The following is a 19,608-nucleotide window of genomic DNA, read 5'->3' as shown; positions in this document are numbered from 1 at the left end:
ATGCGTCGACCCACGCAATAACACCCTTCCCAAGCGGCCCAACCTCCGGCTTGACACAGGCGCGTAACGCTACTCGCTCTGCACCCAATCGTTGGCAAGATTGCCTACCAGCGGGAGGTGGTATCGCTCGAGGTGATCTGCGTCGTAGTACGCGCGGAGACTGCGTCAACGACGCGAACGAGAGGTCAGAACGCAGCCGGGCACAATTCAAGGTGCATGTGGAACGCACCTCAGGAGGGCGAGGACTGCGATGTCAATCATGTAGAGGAGGTACTGCGCCCAGCGGCCAAAGAGGAGGAGGAAAAGGAGTTGGAGGAGGAAGAGCGCGAAGTTGAGAAGGATCGACTGGCAGGCGCACGCTAGGTCAGTTCCTAAGATCCTCTGCGCAGGTGAAGAAGCATAACGGGGAGAGGTGGACGCACCTGGAAAGCGTGGAAGCGCACGAAGTCGCTCTCAATTTCGAAGATGAGGAGAGCGGCCGCGCCGAATGGCCCGAGTGCGTACGCTCCCACGGCCTCGTAGTCGTGGCGCCACAGGGTCACCTCGTAGCCGGACGACGAGCCTGCCCCGTGTACCGCGCCAGTGCTCAGCGGGGCGTACCCGCCTGCGGCAGAGCTGCCGAACGAGGTGCCAGCGCCGAGCGAGTCGACGGGTGCGCCCGACTGGTAGCTCGAGGTCGCGGGCGGGGGCTGCCAGCGGGTCTGGGAGGGCGCATCGGGCGGTTCCGAGTCTGTACGAGCGATCCCGGTCAGGTGTGCTGCGCGAATGCGCGAGGACGAGGCGAGACGGACAGGGAGCAAAGTTGAGCGGGGTCGACGAGGTCGCGGCCATGTTGCCTGGAGGTGTTGTCCGAGGTAGCTGGTGTACCTTAGAGGAGCAGCAAGCGTGATCGGGGGAAGCGAGGGATGGACGGAGGTGGGGACGACGAGGAAGCGTCTGTCACGGGGGCGAGCGGGACTTTGGCTGGTGGGCGTGCAGTGGTGCAGCCGAGTGCCGGACTGGACTCTAGAGTGCTTCCGGGTGCGCGAGAGGGCGAGGCGAGGCGGCGCTGGCTGGGGCTGGCTGCTGGCTGCACGCGCGCTCGCCTCGCCGTGCGCCCGCCGCAGAGTCGACGTTTCCTTCCCGTTCGTCTCCCGAGCCGGCAAGCAGGTGCGTTCGACCAGCTGGGCACCAGGGCAGGGCCACGCATGCACTCTGCACTCGCCTGCACCCCCTGCCCGCCCGCCCGCTCTCTGCGAGGTGGGATCGAAAGGCGACTCCGTGCTCACCTGCATCTTCTTGCTCCCCTTGCCCCGCTCTCCCACGCCCTCCTGCGATCCCGTGCACACCTGCCGACACCTTGACCTATCCCTACGACTCTGCACACGAATTCGCGCGACTTCCCGACGTCTGTCGCTGCCCGTGAACCGCTACCCTCCTGCTCGACCTCACTTCGCTCGACCCTGTCCCCTCGCCTCGACACTCTGCGCTCCGCCTGATCCGCGCAAACTTGACACCTGTCCTTAACTCACGCCTTCCCGCTCGATCCGCACCCCGCGCTCGACTCGCGCGACTCTGCCGACCTCGCCTTTCTCCTCTCGCCTACGACCCACTCATTTCCGCTGCGACCCGCACCTCCTCCGCCTGTTCCGCCACTCCTTCATCTGATCACGCCATTCAGCAAGAATGGGCGCGTACAAGTACATGTGCGAGATTGCCAAGCGCAAGCAGAGCGATGTGCTCCGCTTCCTCCTCCGCGTCCGCTGCTGGGAGTACCGCCAGCTCGCCGTGATCCACCGCGCGAGCCGCCCGTCGCGCCTCGACAAGGCCCGCCGCCTCGGCTACAAGGTGAGCTTTGAACGCCCTACTCGGTCGTTGCCGCCTCTCCCGTCTGACTCGCCGCTGACCCTTTCCGCTCTACCCACAGGCCAAGCAGGGCTTCGTCGTCTACCGCATCCGTGTTCGCCGCGGTAACCGCAAGCGCCCCGTCCCCAAGGGTGCGCCTCGCGTCCGGTCTATCCGCGCGACGAGGGTCGGGAGCTGACCTTGCTCTCACAAACAGGTGCTACGTACGGCAAGCCGACGAACCAGGGTGTCAACCAGCTCAAGTTCCAACGCTCGCTCCGCTCGACCGCCGAGGAGCGCGTCGCGCGCCGCTGCGGCAACCTCCGCGTGCTCAACTCGTACTGGATCAACCAGGACGGCGTCTACAAGTACTACGAGGTCATCCTCGTCGACCCGTCGCACAAGGCCATCCGCCGCGACGCCCGCATCAACTGGATCGTCGACCCGGTCCACAAGCGCCGCGAGTCGCGCGGCCTCACGTCGGCCGGCAAGCAGAACCGCGGCCTCGGCAAGGGCCACCGCTTCAACAAGGCGCGCCAGTACGCGACCTGGAAGAAGCACAACACGCTGTCGCTCCGCCGCTACCGCTAAGCGCAGAGATGCGTCGGGGCGCCCCGAGCGAGGAAGGGAGGGTCGTTTGCATTCGACTTGCGTTCCTGCAGTGCCGCTTCCCGGTCCGCCGGAGAGAGAGAAAGTCGTGTTTGCGCGAGGAGAGCATCTGGGTCGCGTGCACTCTTGTAAACCCAGGAGAGCGTGAGTTTGTGTCGTCGCTTCAAGGAAGCTAGCTTGCGTCGTCGTCAAGTCGCGGCTGTCGCATCTCGCAGGAGGAAGAGGTCGGGTCAGCTTCCCTCTTCCGCGTCGTCTGTCGCGGTCTGTTCTGCGAGCAAGCTTGTCGCCAGCGCGAGCTCGACGGCTGCTGCGCAGCGCCCATCGAGCCGAAGCTTGCCTTTCACTTGGCCAAGGCTCCGTCCACCTCGTCGAGGTTGTCGTCTCGTCTCGCCGTCACATCAGCCGAGCCCGCTGAAAGAGCTACTGCATGTGCGTACACCTTGATCGGGCTGTCCTGCCATAGCACGCAGTCCATCCAGCTCTCGCTCGCTCAGAGCAGCTCTTCATCAGCTCTCCCGCTGACTTTCGCTTTGCGCGTGCAGCACGGCAGCATGGCGCCCGAGGAGAAGCGCATCGAGCCGGTCGATGCTCAGGCTACACCGGCTGAGCCCCCAACTGCCTCGCCGGTCCTTCGCCTCCGTCGCTGGGTCCACATGCTCCGCCCGCTCCCTCTCGGGTCGGCTTTTATGGCGGCTCTGACGCTCCTGGCGCTCCTGCACGGCGCGGCGCTGCTCCTGTTCTCGCGCGGGCTCCTCCTCACCCGCAAGGCGCTCCCCGACATCAACGACTGCAGCCCCGTGTCGCCGTCGGGCAACCTGGACCCGTCGTGCACTCTGCCGGCAACGCACGGCAAGCTCGTCTTCGTCGTCTTCGATGCGCTACGTGCCGCTGGCCGTGCCCTGCAAGCTGGCGAGCCGCGCCGTCTGTTCTACGCTTGTCACGCGCGGCTCGAGCGGAGCGACCCGAGCCGTGTCTTGCTCTCTGTCAGCCTTTTGGCCTATCATCTACCGGTGCACTCCTTCGCCAGCTTCGCAGATTTTTCCGTGCGGGCGTAGTCGCCCGACCGCTGGCTGCTTACTGCGCGTCTTCATCGCTACAACGGGTGCTGGGTTCGTGGTTGTCTTTTCCCGATGGACTCCCTGGTCCAGGTCGCGCGACGTCCTGGACGGTATCTCCCGATGCGTCAGTTCACTCATCGTTACATGCGTGGCGCTTTTCGGCGTTCACGATCGGAGGGACTCGGTCTCTCTATGCCTCATGACGGCCCTCACTTGCTTCGATCGCGGCCGCCGACTCATTGCTGGGTGGCTCAGCGCGCTCGCCTACTGACTGAGCAGATCGGCATCTCGGCCGTCACGCTCTCTACCAAGCTGTCTAACGTAATTTGCAGGGGTGTAGTTCGACGCCCGGATGCAGGCCGGCTCATCCGTGAGGACGAAAATTCCGGTTGACACGAGTCGTATTTGCCCACGTCTTTTGATACCGCTCCTCTCGCTCGCTGTGACCAGGGCAAATGCGATGAACACGCCGATGTTCTTCAGGACGCGGGTGCGAGCGCCCTGAGCAGCCGGGCGCGAGCGCTCTTACTAACCACGTCTGCGTTATCCACCCCGAGGCTTCCAAGCCTGCTTTCCTCGCTCAGATGGACACGCCTGCGTGACAAGCGCCGCGAGTCGCGCGGCCTCACGTCGGCCGGCAAGCAGAACCGCGGCCTCGGCAAGGGCCACCGCTTCAACAAGGCGCGCCAGTACGCGACCTGGAAGAAGCACAACACGCTGTCGCTCCGCCGCTACCGCTAAGCGCAGAGATGCGTCGGGGCGCCCCGAGCGAGGAAGGGAGGGTCGTTTGCATTCGACTTGCGTTCCTGCAGTGCCGCTTCCCGGTCCGCCGTACCGAGAGAAAGTCGTCTTTGCGCGAGGAGAGCATCTGGGTCGCGTACACTCTTGTATATCCACGAGAGCGCCGGCTTGCGTTGTCGTCGTGATGTCGCAGCTGTCTCGCAGGAGAAAGAGGTCGGGTCAGCTTTCCTCTTCGCCGTCGTCCACCGCGGTCCGTTCTGCGAGCAGGCCCATCGTAAGCGCAAGCTCGACGGCTGCTGCCCAGCGCCCATCGAGCCGAAGCTCGCCTTTCGCTTGGCCAAGGCTCTGTTCACCTCGTCGAGGTCGTCGTCTCGCTTCTCGCCGTCACGACAGCCGAGCCCGCTGAAAGAGCCACCGGATGTGCGTTAGCTTCTGTTCAAGCTGTTCTGCCACAGCACGCGGTCCATCGAGCTCTCACCCGCTTAGGGCAGCTCCTCATCAGCTCGCCCGCTGACTTTCCCTTTACTCCTGCAGCACGGCAGCATGGCGCCCGTGGAGAAGCGCATCGAGCCTGTAGAGGCACAGGCTACGCCGGCCGAGCCCGCAGCTGGCTCGCCGGTCCTCCGCCTTCGACGCTGGATCCACATGCTCCGCCCGCTCCCTCTCGGGTCGGCATTCATGGCGGTTCTGACGCTCCTGGCGCTCCTGCACGGCGCGGCGCTGCTCCTGTTCACGCGCGGGTTCCTCCTAACCCGAAAGGCGCTCCCCGACATCAACGAGTGCAACCCCGTGTCGCCGTCGGGCAACCTGGACCCGTCGTGCACGCTGCCGGCAACGCACGACAAGCTCGTCTTTCTCGTCGTTGACGCTTTGCGTGCCGACTTTGTCCTCCCGACCAATGAGCCGGGCACCACGTTCTACGCCAATCACGTTCCGCTGCCTGCGCAGCTCACTCGCACCCAGCCTACGCACTCGTTCCTCGCGCATTTTATCGCCGACGCGCCTACGACGACGCTCCAGCGGCTCAAGGGATTGACGACGGGCTCTCTCCCGACCTTCATCGATGCCGGGAGCAACTTTGCCGGCGAGCAGGCCGACGAGGACAACTGGCTGTGGCAGGCTAAACGCGCCGGCAAGCGTATCGCGCTCGTCGGCGACGAGACGTGGCTCAACGTCTTCCCTCGCGGCGGCAAGACGAGCGTCTGGGCGGACGAGCTCACATGGCCATTCGACTCTTTCGACGTCGAGGACCTGGACACTGTCGACCGCGGTGTTCGCACGCATCTGCTCGACCTGCTTCGCGAGGAGCGTCAGCGGGACTGGGACGTCGTCATTGCGCACGGTCTCGGGCTCGACCATGCCGGCCACCGGTTCGGCGCCGAGCATCGCGAGACGACGCGCAAGCTGCGTGAGACGGAGCAGCTCCTGCGCGACGTCGTCGATCGCTTGCAGGATGACACGCTCCTCGTAGTCGTAGGCGACCATGGCATGACGGACCGCGGCGATCATGGCGGCGACACGCGCGAAGAGGTCGATGCGGCGCTCTGGGTCTACTCCAAGACGCCGCTCGTCGACAGCGCGTGGTTTGAGCATTCGCTCGACTCGCCCAAGCACCCGCTTGCGTCCCTCCGCGCTGCCTCGACCGAGTCGACTGAGCTTGCCGACCAGTACGAGCTCACTTGGCCTGCGAAGGGCCTGACGAGCGCAACACGCTCGGTGAGCCAGATCGACCTCGTGCCGACGCTCTCGCTCCTCCTCGGCTTGCCCATCCCGTTCGGCAACCTCGGCCTGCCCATCCCCGAGCTCCTCTTCCACAAGTCGCAGCTTCCCGTCCCGCCCACTCCGCCCGATGCCCCGGACGTCAAGCCGAAGCGCGGTTTCTTCGGTCTTGCGTCTTCGCAGCCCTCTCGTCGCGACCACGAGGACCTGTCCCCCCTTCAGACGCTGCTGCACGCGACGCTGCTCGCCTCGTCTGAGCTGTCGAACTACCTCCTCACCTATACGGCCCTTCCCTCAGGCGGCGACCTTCTCCCTTCGATGCCCGAGCTGTCCTTCGTCCTCGAGCTCGCCAAAGCAGCCTACAAGGGCGCGCACGCTCCCGGCCAGTCACAGTCGGCGATGGAGCAGCGTGCGCTCGAGAAATTCTGGACGTTCGAGCGCTCAGCGCGGCAGAAGGCCCGCGGCGTGTGGGCGAGGTTCGACCCGGTCCTTATGGGTTCTGGGCTCGCGCTGTTCGCGGGCAGCCTCCTGGTCGGCGCGCGGCTCGCTGGCGCGGCTCGTCGCGGGCCGACCGTGCGTTTCCTCGTCGGGCGCGGTGTCGAGGGCGCGCTCGTCGCGCTCGTTGGCGGCGCGGCGCTCGCCGGATCCGGCGCCCTCTCAGGGCGACCGACCGGGCTCGCAGTCGTCTTCGCGGCGGCTGCGGGTGCCGAAATCGGTGTCATCCTCGCGCCGACTCCGTCGTCGATCCCGATGGCATTCGGCCTCGAAGGGCTTCTTTCGCTGCGCCAGTTTGCGCCGCTCCTCCCCCTCCTCGCCCACGCCGCCGTCTTCGCATCCAACTCGCTCACCGTCTTCGAGGATTCGGCCGTCCTCTTCCTCCTCACGACACTCCTCCTCTTCAGCTTCGTGCGCGCCTTTGCAGCGCCCGAGGCCCGCCTTCGCAACCGCCTCATCGGCTACTCGACTGTGGCGCTCATTGCCGTCCGCCTGATGGCGTACAGCAGCATCTGCCGCGAAGAGCAGGTGCCAAAGTGCCAGCCGACGTTCCACCTCACACCCGGCTCGCGCGCGAGCGCCATCGTCCTCGGCCTCTCACTCGCGTGCGCCTTCTTCGTACCATCTCTCCTGCGCTCGTCTCTCGCCGTTTCAAAGTCGGACGAGGGCGTCGCGCCTATCTTCCTCGGTCTCGGACTTCGCGCGCTCCTCCTCGGCGCTTCGGCGTACTGGGCGGTCGACTTCGCGCTTTCTTTCGCCTCGCTTGGATCGGCGGGTACTGCGCTGGCCGGAGTCATCAAAACGGGCTTTGCGCGCGCCGTCCTGGTAGGCGCCACGCTCGCCGCGACGCTGATCTGGCGTTTCTCGCCGCTGTGCATCCGCATCCAGCGCGAGCAGGTCAAGAACGCCGCGGGCGAGCCGGTGCGCACGCAGATCAAGGTGATCGGCTTCGCAAACGCACTCGGCTCGTCGTACCTCCTCTTCTTCGCCGCCGCGTTCGCGCTCCTTTTCCTCGTCTCGCCGCCGCCCGCCCAGCTCGTCCTCACACTTCATCTCGTCGTTCTGCTGTGCCTCCTTGAGATCTACGACTCGGAGCGCGACATCGCGCACCTGATGGACACGCTTGCGTCGGCAACGTCGCTCGAGGCGTTCCTGCAGGGCGACGAGCAGGGTGGAGGCCTCCCTCCTGCTCCGCCACACTCGGGCCCGACGTTCGTACAGATCTCGACGCTCGCCCTCCTGTCGCACCTCTCGTTCTTTGCGACGGGTCATCAAGCCGTCATCTCGTCAATTCAATGGTCGACCGCGTTCATCGGCTTCCCGACATTGACTTACCCCTTTTCGCCGCTCCTCGTCATCCTCAATACGCTCGCCTCGTTCCTCCTCACCGCCCTCGCGCTCCCACTCTTTGTCTTCTGGAACGTACCGCCGCCGCTGCGAGACCAGGGCGCCCTCTACGCTCCGCGACACCTCGCGCGCGCCGGCGCTGCCTACCTCTCGTACTTTGCCGCGCTTGCGCTCGCGAGCGCTGCGTGCGCTGCGTGGCTTCGCAGACACCTCATGGTGTGGAAGGTGTTCGCGCCGCGGTTCATGCTCGCCGGGTTGGCGCTTGTCGCGACGGACGTTGCGCTCGTGCTCATCGCCATGGCGTGGGGCGCGAGGGGAACGATGAGGAAGGCGACCAAGTCTCTCGGGACAAGGGTGATGGAGTAGACTACAGCGCAATCTAGACTATGCGACTTTCAATGCCAACTGAGTGCGAGAGAACTCGACTGTGGAGAAGTGTTACATAGTGGGGAGGATGTTCTACTATGACAGAGTGTGTAAGATGTATGGACAGCGCTCTAGCGTCAACCGACAGTGTCCGTGTTGAAGGAGCTGGATGGGTGAGCAGGTTTAGGAGTACATGGTGCGCCTGTTCTGCGGCACAACCGGGTTGACGAGCGCAATGGCCACGCCGACAGCGGCACTGGAGCGAGAAGTTAGCGTTAGTGCAGTGCGAAGGGGGGTAACCGAACTGCCAGCGCACCTCGCCACCCCGATGGTCCAGGTCGTCTTGGCGAACGAGCTGTAGCGGGCGACGGTGGTGTACACGATCCCGCCGAGATTGCCTGAGCCGCCAACTACGCCACCCTGTACCGCCGAACCAGTTAGACATGACAAGCGAGAGGACGGGAGGACGGAACGAACCATCAAGCCGTTGATGTGCGGGTTGACGTGGGGCAGCAAGGCGTAGACGGCGCCGTTCCCAGCTTCAATGAAGAAAGCGAGGATGCATAAGAGGGCGAGGAAGGCGGCTGGCGAAGACGGATTGAGCAGGCCGACGAGAACGGAGATGCCGCCGCCCATCACGCAGAGGAAGCTGATCCAGACTGTGCGTGAGTGGCGGTCAGTGACCATCTCCGCATGGACGAGAGCAGGTGGACGCACACTTCTTCGCCTGCAGCCCGCGGTGCTCGCCGAACCTCCTGTACAGCACGTCGCCCATGATGCCGCCGAACGGGCGAGTGACGACGTTGAGCAGGCCGAAGAGCGCGGCCCAGTCGGTCGCGAGGCTCTGGCTCCTTCCGAACTTTGACGGGCTCATGTACCAGTTGACGAGGATGGCGTTCATCGTCAGTGCGATGCCGAACGTCGCAAAGTACCCGGCGGCGAGCATAAACGTCTGGAGGCAGCACAGGTCGGCGAGGACTTCGCGCGCAGTCTGTTTGCGCGGTCCCGCCGGTTCGGCGAGCGTTGGCGCCTCGGAGCCGCGTCGGACTTCCGTCGCAGTCGCCTGCGCCTTCTCGAGGTCGACGAAGCTCGGCGCGACACTGCCACGCTTTGGGGTTGCAGCAGCGGGGGGCGGCGACGTGATGACCGTCATGGAAGAGTTACCGGACGTCGGAAAGTGGAAGCTGGCGCCGCTCGAGGGAATGGTCGGACGCTGGGAGAACGACTTGGTCCGCGTGCGGTTTGAGAAGAGGATCGGTTCGGTGCTCTCGCGCCGAGAACCGCCGGTGAGGTGTCGAGACTTCCATGTGCCCGTCGGAGTGTCGTCGTTAAGCAGCAAGACGGCGACGCCGCAGACGATCTGAAGGATGCACGGGACGAGGAAAGACAGGCGCCAGGCGACGCGCTCGGGGTGGTCGTGGTCGCCACGGAACGAGTTGAAGACGGCAGGCATCTGTGACGGGTAGGTCAGCGTGGCTTCGTGGCCGAGTTGAAAGGAGCCCGCGTTGCCGAAGTGCAGGGGCTCCTTAGACGGCTGTGCAAGCGCGACTTACGACGAAAAAGGTGACGCCGACGCCGGCATCGCCCCAGCCTGCGGCAAAAGCCGATGCAGTTCCGATGACCCGCTTGTCGAACCACGCCGCCATGAGGGCCTGGCACGGGACGAACGCGGCACCGGCGATGCCCATGAAGAACCGGACAAAGTACAGACCGAGCGCGTTGTGCGCTGTGCCGGCGGCGCCGCAGGGAATGGCCGAGAGGATGAGGGTGCCTATGAGGACGTAGCGAGGGCCGAAGCGGTCGCAGAGTGGCCCGGCAATGAGGCGAACGAGGAGCGAGGCGACGCCGCCGATGATGGTCGAGTTCGAGACCTCGTTGTCGGTGAGATTGAGGTCTCGCTTGATTGTCGCGTTGAGAAGCGGGGGCATGGCGTACCACGAGAGGAAGGAGAGCCCGAAGCTCAGCCAGGCGAAGAAGCTGCACCGAGAAGTGGAGGCGGTCAGTATGACTTCGAGGGGCAGAGTCGCTCGACACGCCGATCATGCAGCCGGAGGCTGTCCCGGAGACAGAAGTGCCTGCACGGGTGAGAAAGCACGTACAAGATGCGGCCATGACGGTCGAGCGGGTTGGCGATGGGGAGTGCAAGCGCTTTCTGGGTGGAGGGGTCGACAGGCGGGTGGCCAAAGCACAGCAGGGTCATATCTCAGGCAGACCGAGTCGAGGCCTGGAAGACCAGGTCGAGCAGGAGAAAAGAGGGAGAGCACGAGGAGCAGAAGCGGAGAAGATCGTAGTGAGGACGACGCAGGTGCGAGAGCGGCTTGGCTCCGCGCTCCAAGGCGCTTGCGTGCGCTCGTTGCGGCGACGAGGGTTTCGCAGCTTTGAATTTAGCGCCGTCACAGTGAGCGACGAACGATCTCTCGCGAGAGGGCAAAGGGGTCCGCCTGCGATAAGCTAGCGCGCGGCGGTGCACGGATGCGCATGTCGACGATCGGCGCGCAGGGTCCGGCGAAGGTACAGCGCAAGCCCAGAGAAGCTTGCGGGCGCAAGCGCAGCGGCGAGGCGTCGAAGTCGAAGGGTAGGGAATGCCAAGAGGCGCCAAATCTGATGTGACATCTCCGGGGAAGACGAGAGCGGGGAGGAGAGGTGCCCGCGAAGTGCCCGCCGGCGAAGGAGCGAAACGCGCCGGGCGGCCCGCGATAAGCCGCGCGAGGGACTGTTTCGGCCTAGCAGGGCTGGGCGAACCAGCAGCCGAATCTTCGGGCGCAACGAGGAAGGTGCGAATGCGCTAGCGCCGATTCGTGATACGAATCGAATCTGCGCAGTGTCGCGGTCGGTGCGCGCTTCAGCCATGAGCGTCATCAGCCCATCAACTGTGATGCAAAGCTCGATCTCAAGAGAGGGACACGCACCGGGGAAACAAAGTGTTGCAATGCGTAGATCTCACAAGAGACACTAAAAAGAGATACGGCCAAGAAAACGAGGGTACAGACGGGCGGCGGGTGGGGGTTGCGCGCAATGCGCTAGCAGAACGAACGCAACTAGCTTGATGCGCAGGCAAAGTGAATGCGAAAGCGGCCGGACTTGGACGAAGGGCGGGGCGATGCGGAAGTATCGGGCGGGAACGGCGACCTGCGGATATGCACCACGTCGCGATGAGTTCTGTGGTGGGTTCCCAAAAACGAAGGCGTGCCCACGCTTCGCCGGACAGCGACGAAGGGTGAGGGGTACGGAAGAGGCGCTGCGCACCTTGGCAAGGGTTGCGCCTACGACCGCCTGCCCAGCTCCATTTTGTCCGCTCGCGGAGGCTTGATGGTGAGCGTGTCGTCGTCGCCGGCGAGGTGCGCCGGATCAGGGATGTGGGCGCTTTCTGCCGTTGGAGCCGCCTGGTCCGCATCGTCGATCCAGCCCGCGGGGACGATGCACGGTATCGACGTGGCGACCTGCGGCCCCCGCGGTGGCGTTCAAGCGAGTCAGAGCGGGTCGCGCGACCGCGCATTTCTCGGACAAACGCACCCAAGCTGCTCGATTGAGCCACGCAGGCGCCTTTCGTCCCGTCAGTCGCCAGACGAGCTCGTGCGTGAAGGAGTTGCAGTTCCTGCGAGATCGAGTAGTCGGCAAACAGATCCACATGCCGTGCCTCGGAGAGTCACGCACTTCTCGAGGAGCCGATACCGTGTACCGTGCCAGGCTGGATCGCGGCGCATGGCCTGCACGATGCGATAGGCTCGCCGCTCCGCCTTTGTCATGTACTCGGTGCCGTCGCTCGCACCGCCGTCGTCCTCGCTGCTTTCGTCCGGGTCGCGAAACGGGTCGTCGAGGTCGCTCGCGCCGAGATTGACGGTCGAGCGGGATGCGACGGCCTGCCACCCTGAGTACGGTTGACCGGCAGCCGTCTCGCTTGTCGTCTGCTTCGACGGCGCCGACTCGGCAGTGCTTGTGCGGCGACGCTTGGGCGCGAACGCCCGCTCCCAGTCCGCGCCGAACGCCTCGCCCATGTCGACGGTCGTGTAGTACCGCAGTCCGGGCATGCGCTGCGCCGCGGTGCCTGCGGGGATGCTGAAGATGCCGGTCAAGCCGGGCTCGTCGTGCCCGCCATAAGCGTACTCTTGAGGAGTTGGGTCGAGGTCTGTCGGGCCGAGGGGGATGCGAAGCTGGACGCTCGAGTGGTACACGCCCGAGCCGCTGCAATGCACTCGCGTCAGCGCTCTACACCGAGGTCCTCGAGAGCAACAATGCGGCGCACAAGAAGTTGAGGACCGAGCCCAAGCGAGAAGGAGGGAGCTGTGGGAAGCGCGAGTGTGAGACCGGGACAGCGGGGAGCAGCGCGGGAGGCACGCACGAGGTCGTAGACGACGACCTCGACGCTCAGCGGGGCGTCTGGCTCGCGCGACGACATTGCCGGACCGACGAGGCCTCGTCTTGCGAGAGCGTTGCTGGCTGCTTCCGTGCGCCCACCATTCTCGCAGTCAGGCGTGCAGGGGGCACGCACAGGGCAGTCTCGAGGCTGCACCACTCGTACGCCCGCTCGATGGACAACTACTAGCGAGTCGCCGCCGCTTCCGCTCCGCTCCCCCACCTCGACCCGCTGCTGACCCGGCACACGCCCTGCCTGCTCTGCAGTGCGGGCAACCCGCTGAACCGACTCTCGTACCTGCGCTCGTCCGCCGCCTTCCTCGCCTCGGCCCTCGAGTCGGACCGCGCCCGCTTCCTCACCCTCGATGCGCTCTCTCCCCTCTCGGTCACCGTCGACGGCGTCCGCCACCTGCACTACCTCTCTTTCAAGGACGTGCAGGAGTACATCGGCGACGCTCGCAAGGTCTTTGCCGGCGTCGACGGCAAAAAGGACGACGACGTGCCCAACTTGGCGTTGCTCGGGCCCGAGGGACAGAGGCTGGGAAAGGCGACCGTCGGCGACTTGACGCAGGACGAGAAGCGGCACTACTTCCTCAACCAGGTGCGCTTCCCGCGCTCGTGCCACGCAGCCAGACTTGCTCACGAGGGCTCTATGCACGCAGCCTGCCCTCGTCTTTCTCGGCGTCGACGAACGGTCCGCACCCGAGTCGGCCAAGTCGCTCCCGCTCTCCAAGCCGGACGAGAACTCGACCCTCGAGACGCACTCGCCGCACGGCGTGCCGTACTGGGCCCTCGACGTGTCGCACTTTGCCGATTTGAAGGAGCGCGTGCAGAAGGAGGAGAATGTCCGGGTGCGTGGTTGGGTGGAGTTCGGCGTCCATTGTCACGTGCTGATAATATCCCTCCCGCAGTTCATGGAGCTGCGCTCGGGAGCGCAGACGATGCCGAACGAGGAGGCGTCGATCGCAGCAGAAGCCCGCTCGCTTGTCGACTGGAACACTCGCAACAAGGTGCGCTTCTCCCGGTCCGGCTCTTGACCTCTCTTCCGCTCACCTTCCGCAACCGCAGTTCTGCCCCGCGTGCGCCCGCCCAATCCGCTCGGTCTGGGCCGGGTGGAAGCGCAGCTGCATCCCCGGCGAAGCGGGCGAGTCGGGCCTCGACGGCGCGCCGACGTGCCTGTCGCGCAAGGGCGTGCACAATTTCTCCTACCCGCGCACCGACCCCGTCGTCATCATGGCCGTCCTCTCGCCCGACGGCGAAAAGATCCTACTCGGGAGGCAGCGTTCGTGGCCGGCGCGCTTCTACTCGTGCCTCGCGGGCTTTATCGAATCGGGCGAGTCGCTCGAGGAGGCAGTGAAGCGCGAAGTGTACGAGGAGGCAGGGATTGTGATTGGCGAGGTCGGGTACCATTCGTCGCAGCCGTGCGCTTTCTTCCGCTGTCACTGTCGAGTGTCAATCGCTGACTCTATTCCGCAGGTGGCCTTTCCCGGCCTCGCTCATGTTTGGCTGCTGGGGCATTGCCAAGGAAGAGACGGACATCCGGGTGGACCTCGACAACGAGCTCGAGGGTGCGCTTTCCAGTCTCGTTCCGGCGCCCTGACCTTGTTGACACCCGTGCCTTGGACAGACGCCCGCTTCTTCACCCGCGAGCAGGTGCTCAACGTCATCAACTCGACCAAGCCCATGCAGCTCAGCCGCGAGCAGGTCGCCCGGCTCGACGGCAAGGAGGGCGTCAGCGGCAAGGACGTCGACGCCGCCAAGGCCGAGGCGCGCGACGAAGGGTCGTTCCTCATGCCGCCTGCGTGCGTTCACTTGTTGGGGTTGTGTGCGCAGATTGGCGCTGATTCCCCGCTCGTTCGCTTGCAGCACCGCCATTGCCAACACGCTCGTCACCGCCTGGGCAACGGGCAAGCTCTTCAACCAGGGGCCTGCCGTGCCCTCCAAGATGTAGACCGGCTATCCTTGTCCGTATGCAGCATCATGTGTCCTTCAGACACCGCGCAGTGCCGGACTCTTGACTTTGTCTCGACTTGATATTCTTGCACTTGTTCATCGTCTGGCGCTTTCAATGGCGCAGGCTACCGTTCCGCCCTTCCCGCTCCACATCTACCAAGTGAATGAGGCAACCAACACTGGTAGATGTGATCACTGCTGACATCAACATGCTCTCGCTACTTTGTCCCTGCATGCTGCCTTGGCCGGGGCCTCTAGCCGGCGTTCACTGCTTGACAGATTGGCGACCTGGCTGTTACCACAGTGTGGCTTGTGCAGTGAGCTTACACAGACTCTGGCCTGTGATATGGGCGCCGAGATGGCGGCACCGGCTCTCGTTTCGCCGTTTCACCTCTCCGGCTTCTACGTTCCTACGCTTTTTGTCGGTCCATTGGCTTGTCCTATGAACAGCGCAGAGACCAGGTGCGCAGACACGGTTCCTCTAGGCAGTCAGTGTTCCGCGGCGGCTGCTCCGTTCTCGGAACCGACGCTGCAGACCATTGTCAATGTTCCGGTCCTGCCGTCAGGTGATGCCTGGTCTCTGACCCGCCTCCTGCTGAATCTTTGAATGGTCAGTCAGACTCTCCGCACTTCTAACAAGCTGGGCTTGCCCTCTTTGAGTGGAAACAACGCTGGTGTCTGTGCAATTTGCCCCGTCAGTCTCTCTACTTGCTTCCAGCGGCTCTGCGGACCCCTGCAGACCTCTGCCTGTGCAGCAGGAGGTCGGGCACTATCGCAGGTTGCCAAAATTTGCTTGCGCAAGAATATATACGCATTATTGGCATATCTGGCATGGCCGGTTAGATCAGTGGTAGATCAACAGCTTTACAGTTCATAATACATACGCTGCAGGTCGTGGGTTCGACCCCCACACTGGTCAATGGCTATGCAATCACGCAGGGCCCTTTTGCCGTTTTTTGCTGGAGGAGATGGAAATTCGTTTTGTTTTAGCCGATGATGATCGGCGCGTCTTGATCGCTCTTCATTTCACATACCTTTGTTGTTGTTGTTCGATAATACACTTGGTCATCATCATTTCATGCACTTTCATAGACACTGTCGGAGTTGCGCCGCCGTCTTGCCGTCGTCTAGATCTTGTAGGTGACCTTCTGGGCGCGGTTCTGCAGTACCGAGGTATGTCAGCACTGACAGATGACAGCAAGAGAGACAGCCACACCTTGCCAGCCTTGATGTAGTCCAGTCCCTCGGTGATGTTTGCGAGCCCGCCGTCGAACGATTTGATCGGGTTCGGCTTGAGCTTGCCCGAGGCGACGAGTTCGGGAATGTGCTTTGCGCACCTGTTCAGAGCATAGCAGAGTCAGGAGAAAAGCAGAAGTAGGAGGAGGAAGAGCGAGACACACCACTCCTCCATCTGGCGCTTGTCCTCGGGCATCTCGGGGAAGCTGACGCCCGGCCAGTCAAAAGCAACGCCAAGCACGGTGTCTGTAACGCGCTCGGACCGTCAGCTTGGGCCGGCAAGGAAAGCCAGAGACGGCACGCACAGACGAGCGTCATCTCGGCAGGCACCTTGTCCTTGTACTGCTTGAGCTCGTCATCCTTGTTGACGAGCAGCGTGATGACCTTGCCCATGCCTGCGGCGTCCCAGATCGACTTGACGGCGCCGACAGTTGTCTTGCCCTCGGCAATCGTGTCAAGCGCGTAGCGGAGGGTCGGGTAGTCCTTGGCAATCTTCGCAGGCGTGTCCTCGTCCGAGTCTGCAAAGAGCGAACCCAGTCAGGTCGATTACCTCCCTAACGCGACAACCAAGAGTACGGGAGATGTCCCGAAGAGATTCGCACACAAAGAGCGAGACACGCGGACGCACACGAGTAGACGGCAGTAGCGCCGAGGCTCTTGAGCAAGTCGGCGTTCTTCTCGCTCGCCGTGGTGACAACGGTGTAGCCGGAAAGCTTGAGAAGCTGGATAGCGTCTGTGCATTGAGCCTGTAAGCCAGACCACGCGAGAGCAAAGCGGTGCAGACGCACAGAGACCGACGGACGTCGCGCCACCCCAGACAAGGAAAGGCTCGCCCTCCTGGTTTGGGCTCCAGGGAGTGCCGATGGGCAAGCGGAAGAAGAGCGCTTGAATGGCGGTCCCTGCACCCATGCCAGAGACGTGGTCAGCCTTCTCGTTAGAATGAAAGCGAGTTGAAGAACGCACAGGGACCGATGCCTCCTGCCGCGGCCGCCTCTTCGTCGCCGATCGTCTCGGGCACCTTCCAGACAAGGCTGGCCTGCACCTTGACGTACTCGGCGAACGAGCCCTCGCCCGGCCACTGACCGCCGTGCACGAAAGCAGCGACGCGGTCGCCCTTCTGGAGATGCGAGACACCGTCACCAATGCTCTCTACGGTACCGCAGAAGTCGCAGCCGAGCCAGGAACCGGGCGGAGCGAGGAAGTCGCGCTGAGGGCCGGCAAGGTGGGGGGTCAGCGGGGAAAGGTTAGTCGGAGAATGAGCGGAAAGCAGGCGCACGTGCTTCCAGTCGGTCGGATTGAGTGCAATCGCAGTAGTCTGTGTCGCTCAGAGCGTCAACCTCAGCTCTGAAGGAGGACGGACGGACAGGTGGCGGACCTTGACGACAACATGGCCGGACGAGGCCTCGGGGACGGGGAAGTCCTGCAGCTCGGTCTGACCCTTCGAAGTAACAACGACAGCCTTCATGACGAGCAGCAAGAGTTTCTGGGAGCGAGAGTTGCGGAGGAAGAGCGTGTCCGAGGTGACAGATGCCGGCGAGTTCGGCGTTCGGCGTTGCGGTTCCGCCTCGACCCCCACAAAGCTGCCGCGGAACGAGCCAGAAGCGCGAAGTATGGCTGAGCAAGACTGTGCGACCTGTCCGCCGTCTACCTCGGCCGCTCCGCCGCAAGCTGGCCCAGCCTTCTCATCTCCATCGAAGCCACCGTCCGACCCGCTCCTCGACCCGTCGACCTTCGAGCCGCCCGTGCTGAACCAGGGAGAAGACCGCGAAGAGCTCCCGCGCGTCGTCATCGAGTTCTGCGACCGCTGCAGGGTGCGCTTCCCTTGCCCTCCTCAGCTGGCGATAGCGCTCAAGTGACTTTGCACCCTGCAGTGGATCCATCGTGCCACCTGGACCCAGACCGAGCTCTTCCTCACCTTCCCACCCGCTGCAACCGCAGACGACGGGACCTCTCCCGGCCTGCGCTCCATCACGCTCGTCCCGCGCAACACGCCCGAAACGGGCGGCCGCTTCCGCGTGTGGCTTCTGCGCTACCGGTCGATTGAGCAGGAGTTCGAGGAGAGTTTCGGGAAGGAGAAGTGGAATGGATGGGAGCTCGTGTGGGACCGCAAGGTCGAGGGCGGCTTTCCCGAACTCAAGGACCTCAAGCAGCGCATCCGCAACCTCATCGCGCCTTCACAAGGCCTTGGCCACTCCGACAAGCCGTCTAAGCCGTCTTCCGCACCTTCGGCGCCTCCGGCAGTCGCGCCACCCGCAAATACGGCAGCCAAGGCCGCGCATAAGCCGGTCAATGGTGCGGCAGACGCGGCAGGGGGGCTCAAGGAGGGTGCGGAGGACGCGCCGACGGAGTGGAAGGCGACAGACTGGGAGCCGAAGTTCCGCTGTGGGTAGATCTACGAGGAGATCAGACTTTGCGAGGCGACATCTGTTGAGCAGAGTCCAGCGGGTGCGCATAGAACGCACCGTTTTCCGTCGCGCGTGTGTCTCTCCCTTCGAGAACCCGCGACGAGCCTCTGTATCTGGAGTTTTTCAGAGTGGAGATCTAAGCGCTACACGAGGGCTTCAAAGGGCTTCACTCGGAATGACGGTATGCTCCTCTGCCTTGTTCTACCAGAGCGACATCGCCCACATTGCTTTCACGGCCGCAAGAGTGGCTGTACAGCTAGTAATTGCTACTCAGCGCAGCCACATGGCGCTCAAAGCGCTCAAGGAGGAGCTGCTGGTGCTGCAGTCCTCGCTCGCTGATGAGGAATTGGAGTGGGACGACGACGACACGCGCTCAGCGTGGGAGGTGCGCACCGCCGCTGCGTCGCTGCCAAACTCCTATCACTCATATTGCCCGTCTTCAAGCCAGTCCTCGCCGATGCTGCCGACTTGACGCCGTCTCTTCCCCTCCCGACCCTCTCCCTCCGCCTCGTCGGCGACACCACCCTGACCGCCGAGTACCGACGACCACCTGAAAAGCCACATTTTACGCTGCTGTGCTTGACACTGGACAGAGAGGAGCAGGCGGGCTTGAGACGGGCGCTAGATGAGGCCGTCGAGGCAGTGCAAAGTGGGGGTGCGTCCTTGTCTCGCGCCTGGCTCACTTTCGCTCCTCCTGCTGACTTCCAAAGCACACCTAGACGAACCGCTACCGGTCTTTACGGTCTACACGGCCCTGCAGGAGCACCTTGCGGCACATCCGCCCGTTTCCTCAGCACCGTCAGATAGGCCTGTACAACCAGCAAGACCCCGTGCGCCGCCGTCGTGTCGGCATACACACACGTGAGTGTAGGCTGACCCACTGGCTGCGCAGGACCGACGGGGCCGCTGCAGCTCAAGACCGTCTTGCTGTGGTCTCATCATCTGCTTGCGACCAGCAAGCGCAAAGACATCGTTGCCTGGAGCACCGAGCTCGAGCTGTACGGCCTGTCAAAGCCTGGGTATGCCCCTCTCGCATGGCCAGCCAGATGGTTGCGCTGCTGATGCCGCACATTCACGCAGCTATCCCGGCGTGATCATCGTTGAAGGCCTCGCGCACAATGCCGACGAGTTTGTGTATCGTATCAAGCAACTACAGTGGAAGGCGCTACAGGTGCGCTGCGAGCTCGACGGTCCCGTCGTCATCCCGCCGGAGGACCTCGACGCGAAGGAGGCGCCGCGATGGGCTGTCAGGAGGCGGAGCCACCTCGGTTCGGTGCTCGACCCTGACGCGAGGGACAAGATCTGCGTTCGCGAGATGGAGGGGCTTAACGAGGTTGGCGAGATGTGCGTGGTCCGCTTGACTGGCGGGAGCGAGCGAGCGGGACAAAGTTGACACCTCGCTTTTTCTCGCAGCATGCGCGCGGCCGGATTGGAGGACGTGTTTCTCACTGCACTGAAACTGAACAAGTAGCGCTGCGAGTCGGCGCTGCACCAAGAGAGAA

General features: G+C 63.8%; 10 protein-coding genes across 10 annotated transcripts; 6 read left to right on the top strand and 4 right to left on the bottom strand.

The window, feature by feature from the left end:
• Positions 1 to 69: 69 nt before the first annotated feature.
• JCM10292_000086 (uncharacterized protein) lies at positions 70 to 831 on the bottom strand (the record flags this gene model as incomplete). Its single annotated transcript, XM_076647192.1, has 4 exons — positions 70 to 160; positions 230 to 345; positions 423 to 730; positions 792 to 831. 4 exons carry the CDS (start codon positions 829 to 831, stop codon positions 70 to 72), a joined length of 555 nt encoding a protein of 184 aa, XP_076507119.1.
• Positions 832 to 1,665: 834 nt separating this feature from the next.
• On the top strand, positions 1,666 to 2,415 carry JCM10292_000085 (ribosomal protein L15e; the record flags this gene model as incomplete). Its single annotated transcript, XM_076647191.1, has 3 exons — positions 1,666 to 1,827; positions 1,907 to 1,976; positions 2,042 to 2,415. The coding sequence occupies 3 exons, from the start codon at positions 1,666 to 1,668 to the stop codon at positions 2,413 to 2,415; spliced, it is 606 nt and encodes a 201-aa protein (XP_076507118.1).
• Positions 2,416 to 2,984: 569 nt separating this feature from the next.
• JCM10292_000084 (uncharacterized protein) lies at positions 2,985 to 4,232 on the top strand (the record flags this gene model as incomplete). The annotated part of the gene is made up of 2 exons (XM_076647190.1): positions 2,985 to 3,358; positions 4,076 to 4,232. The coding sequence occupies 2 exons, from the start codon at positions 2,985 to 2,987 to the stop codon at positions 4,230 to 4,232; spliced, it is 531 nt and encodes a 176-aa protein (XP_076507117.1).
• A 543-nt stretch (positions 4,233 to 4,775) lies between these two features.
• Positions 4,776 to 8,159, top strand: GPI13 (mannose-ethanolamine phosphotransferase GPI13; the record flags this gene model as incomplete). The annotated part of the gene is made up of 1 exon (XM_076647189.1): positions 4,776 to 8,159. One exon carries the CDS (start codon positions 4,776 to 4,778, stop codon positions 8,157 to 8,159), a length of 3,384 nt encoding a protein of 1,127 aa, XP_076507116.1.
• Positions 8,160 to 8,342: 183 nt separating this feature from the next.
• On the bottom strand, positions 8,343 to 10,359 carry JCM10292_000082 (uncharacterized protein; the record flags this gene model as incomplete). Its single annotated transcript, XM_076647188.1, has 6 exons — positions 8,343 to 8,415; positions 8,476 to 8,579; positions 8,637 to 8,818; positions 8,877 to 9,612; positions 9,713 to 10,136; positions 10,259 to 10,359. The coding sequence occupies 6 exons, from the start codon at positions 10,357 to 10,359 to the stop codon at positions 8,343 to 8,345; spliced, it is 1,620 nt and encodes a 539-aa protein (XP_076507115.1).
• Positions 10,360 to 11,422: 1,063 nt separating this feature from the next.
• On the bottom strand, positions 11,423 to 12,555 carry JCM10292_000081 (uncharacterized protein; the record flags this gene model as incomplete). The annotated part of the gene is made up of 5 exons (XM_076647187.1): positions 11,423 to 11,599; positions 11,673 to 11,754; positions 11,814 to 12,341; positions 12,403 to 12,440; positions 12,499 to 12,555. 5 exons carry the CDS (start codon positions 12,553 to 12,555, stop codon positions 11,423 to 11,425), a joined length of 882 nt encoding a protein of 293 aa, XP_076507114.1.
• A 322-nt stretch (positions 12,556 to 12,877) lies between these two features.
• Positions 12,878 to 14,463, top strand: NPY1 (NAD(+) diphosphatase; the record flags this gene model as incomplete). Its single annotated transcript, XM_076647186.1, has 8 exons — positions 12,878 to 12,912; positions 13,050 to 13,113; positions 13,175 to 13,363; positions 13,424 to 13,522; positions 13,581 to 13,933; positions 13,989 to 14,080; positions 14,140 to 14,314; positions 14,379 to 14,463. 8 exons carry the CDS (start codon positions 12,878 to 12,880, stop codon positions 14,461 to 14,463), a joined length of 1,092 nt encoding a protein of 363 aa, XP_076507113.1.
• A 1,129-nt stretch (positions 14,464 to 15,592) lies between these two features.
• Positions 15,593 to 17,166, bottom strand: JCM10292_000079 (zinc-binding alcohol dehydrogenase family protein; the record flags this gene model as incomplete). The annotated part of the gene is made up of 9 exons (XM_076647185.1): positions 15,593 to 15,625; positions 15,682 to 15,802; positions 15,866 to 15,947; positions 16,007 to 16,219; positions 16,330 to 16,434; positions 16,490 to 16,600; positions 16,665 to 16,908; positions 16,978 to 17,016; positions 17,077 to 17,166. 9 exons carry the CDS (start codon positions 17,164 to 17,166, stop codon positions 15,593 to 15,595), a joined length of 1,038 nt encoding a protein of 345 aa, XP_076507112.1.
• A 145-nt stretch (positions 17,167 to 17,311) lies between these two features.
• Positions 17,312 to 18,091, top strand: JCM10292_000078 (SelT/SelW/SelH family protein; the record flags this gene model as incomplete). The annotated part of the gene is made up of 2 exons (XM_076647184.1): positions 17,312 to 17,512; positions 17,573 to 18,091. 2 exons carry the CDS (start codon positions 17,312 to 17,314, stop codon positions 18,089 to 18,091), a joined length of 720 nt encoding a protein of 239 aa, XP_076507111.1.
• Positions 18,092 to 18,389: 298 nt separating this feature from the next.
• On the top strand, positions 18,390 to 19,577 carry JCM10292_000077 (uncharacterized protein; the record flags this gene model as incomplete). The annotated part of the gene is made up of 6 exons (XM_076647183.1): positions 18,390 to 18,491; positions 18,551 to 18,761; positions 18,826 to 18,936; positions 18,999 to 19,125; positions 19,187 to 19,450; positions 19,520 to 19,577. The coding sequence occupies 6 exons, from the start codon at positions 18,390 to 18,392 to the stop codon at positions 19,575 to 19,577; spliced, it is 873 nt and encodes a 290-aa protein (XP_076507110.1).
• Between the last annotated feature and the right edge of the window lie 31 nt (positions 19,578 to 19,608).

The sequence above is a fragment of the Rhodotorula paludigena genome (assembly GCF_050403205.1).
Source record: "Rhodotorula paludigena JCM10292 DNA, Rt_paludigena_JCM10292v1_ctg8, whole genome shotgun sequence".
Classification (NCBI taxonomy): Eukaryota; Fungi; Basidiomycota; class Microbotryomycetes; order Sporidiobolales; family Sporidiobolaceae; genus Rhodotorula; species Rhodotorula paludigena.
Note: the sequence above shows the minus strand (reverse complement) of the source record. Positions and strands in the feature narration are given on the sequence as shown.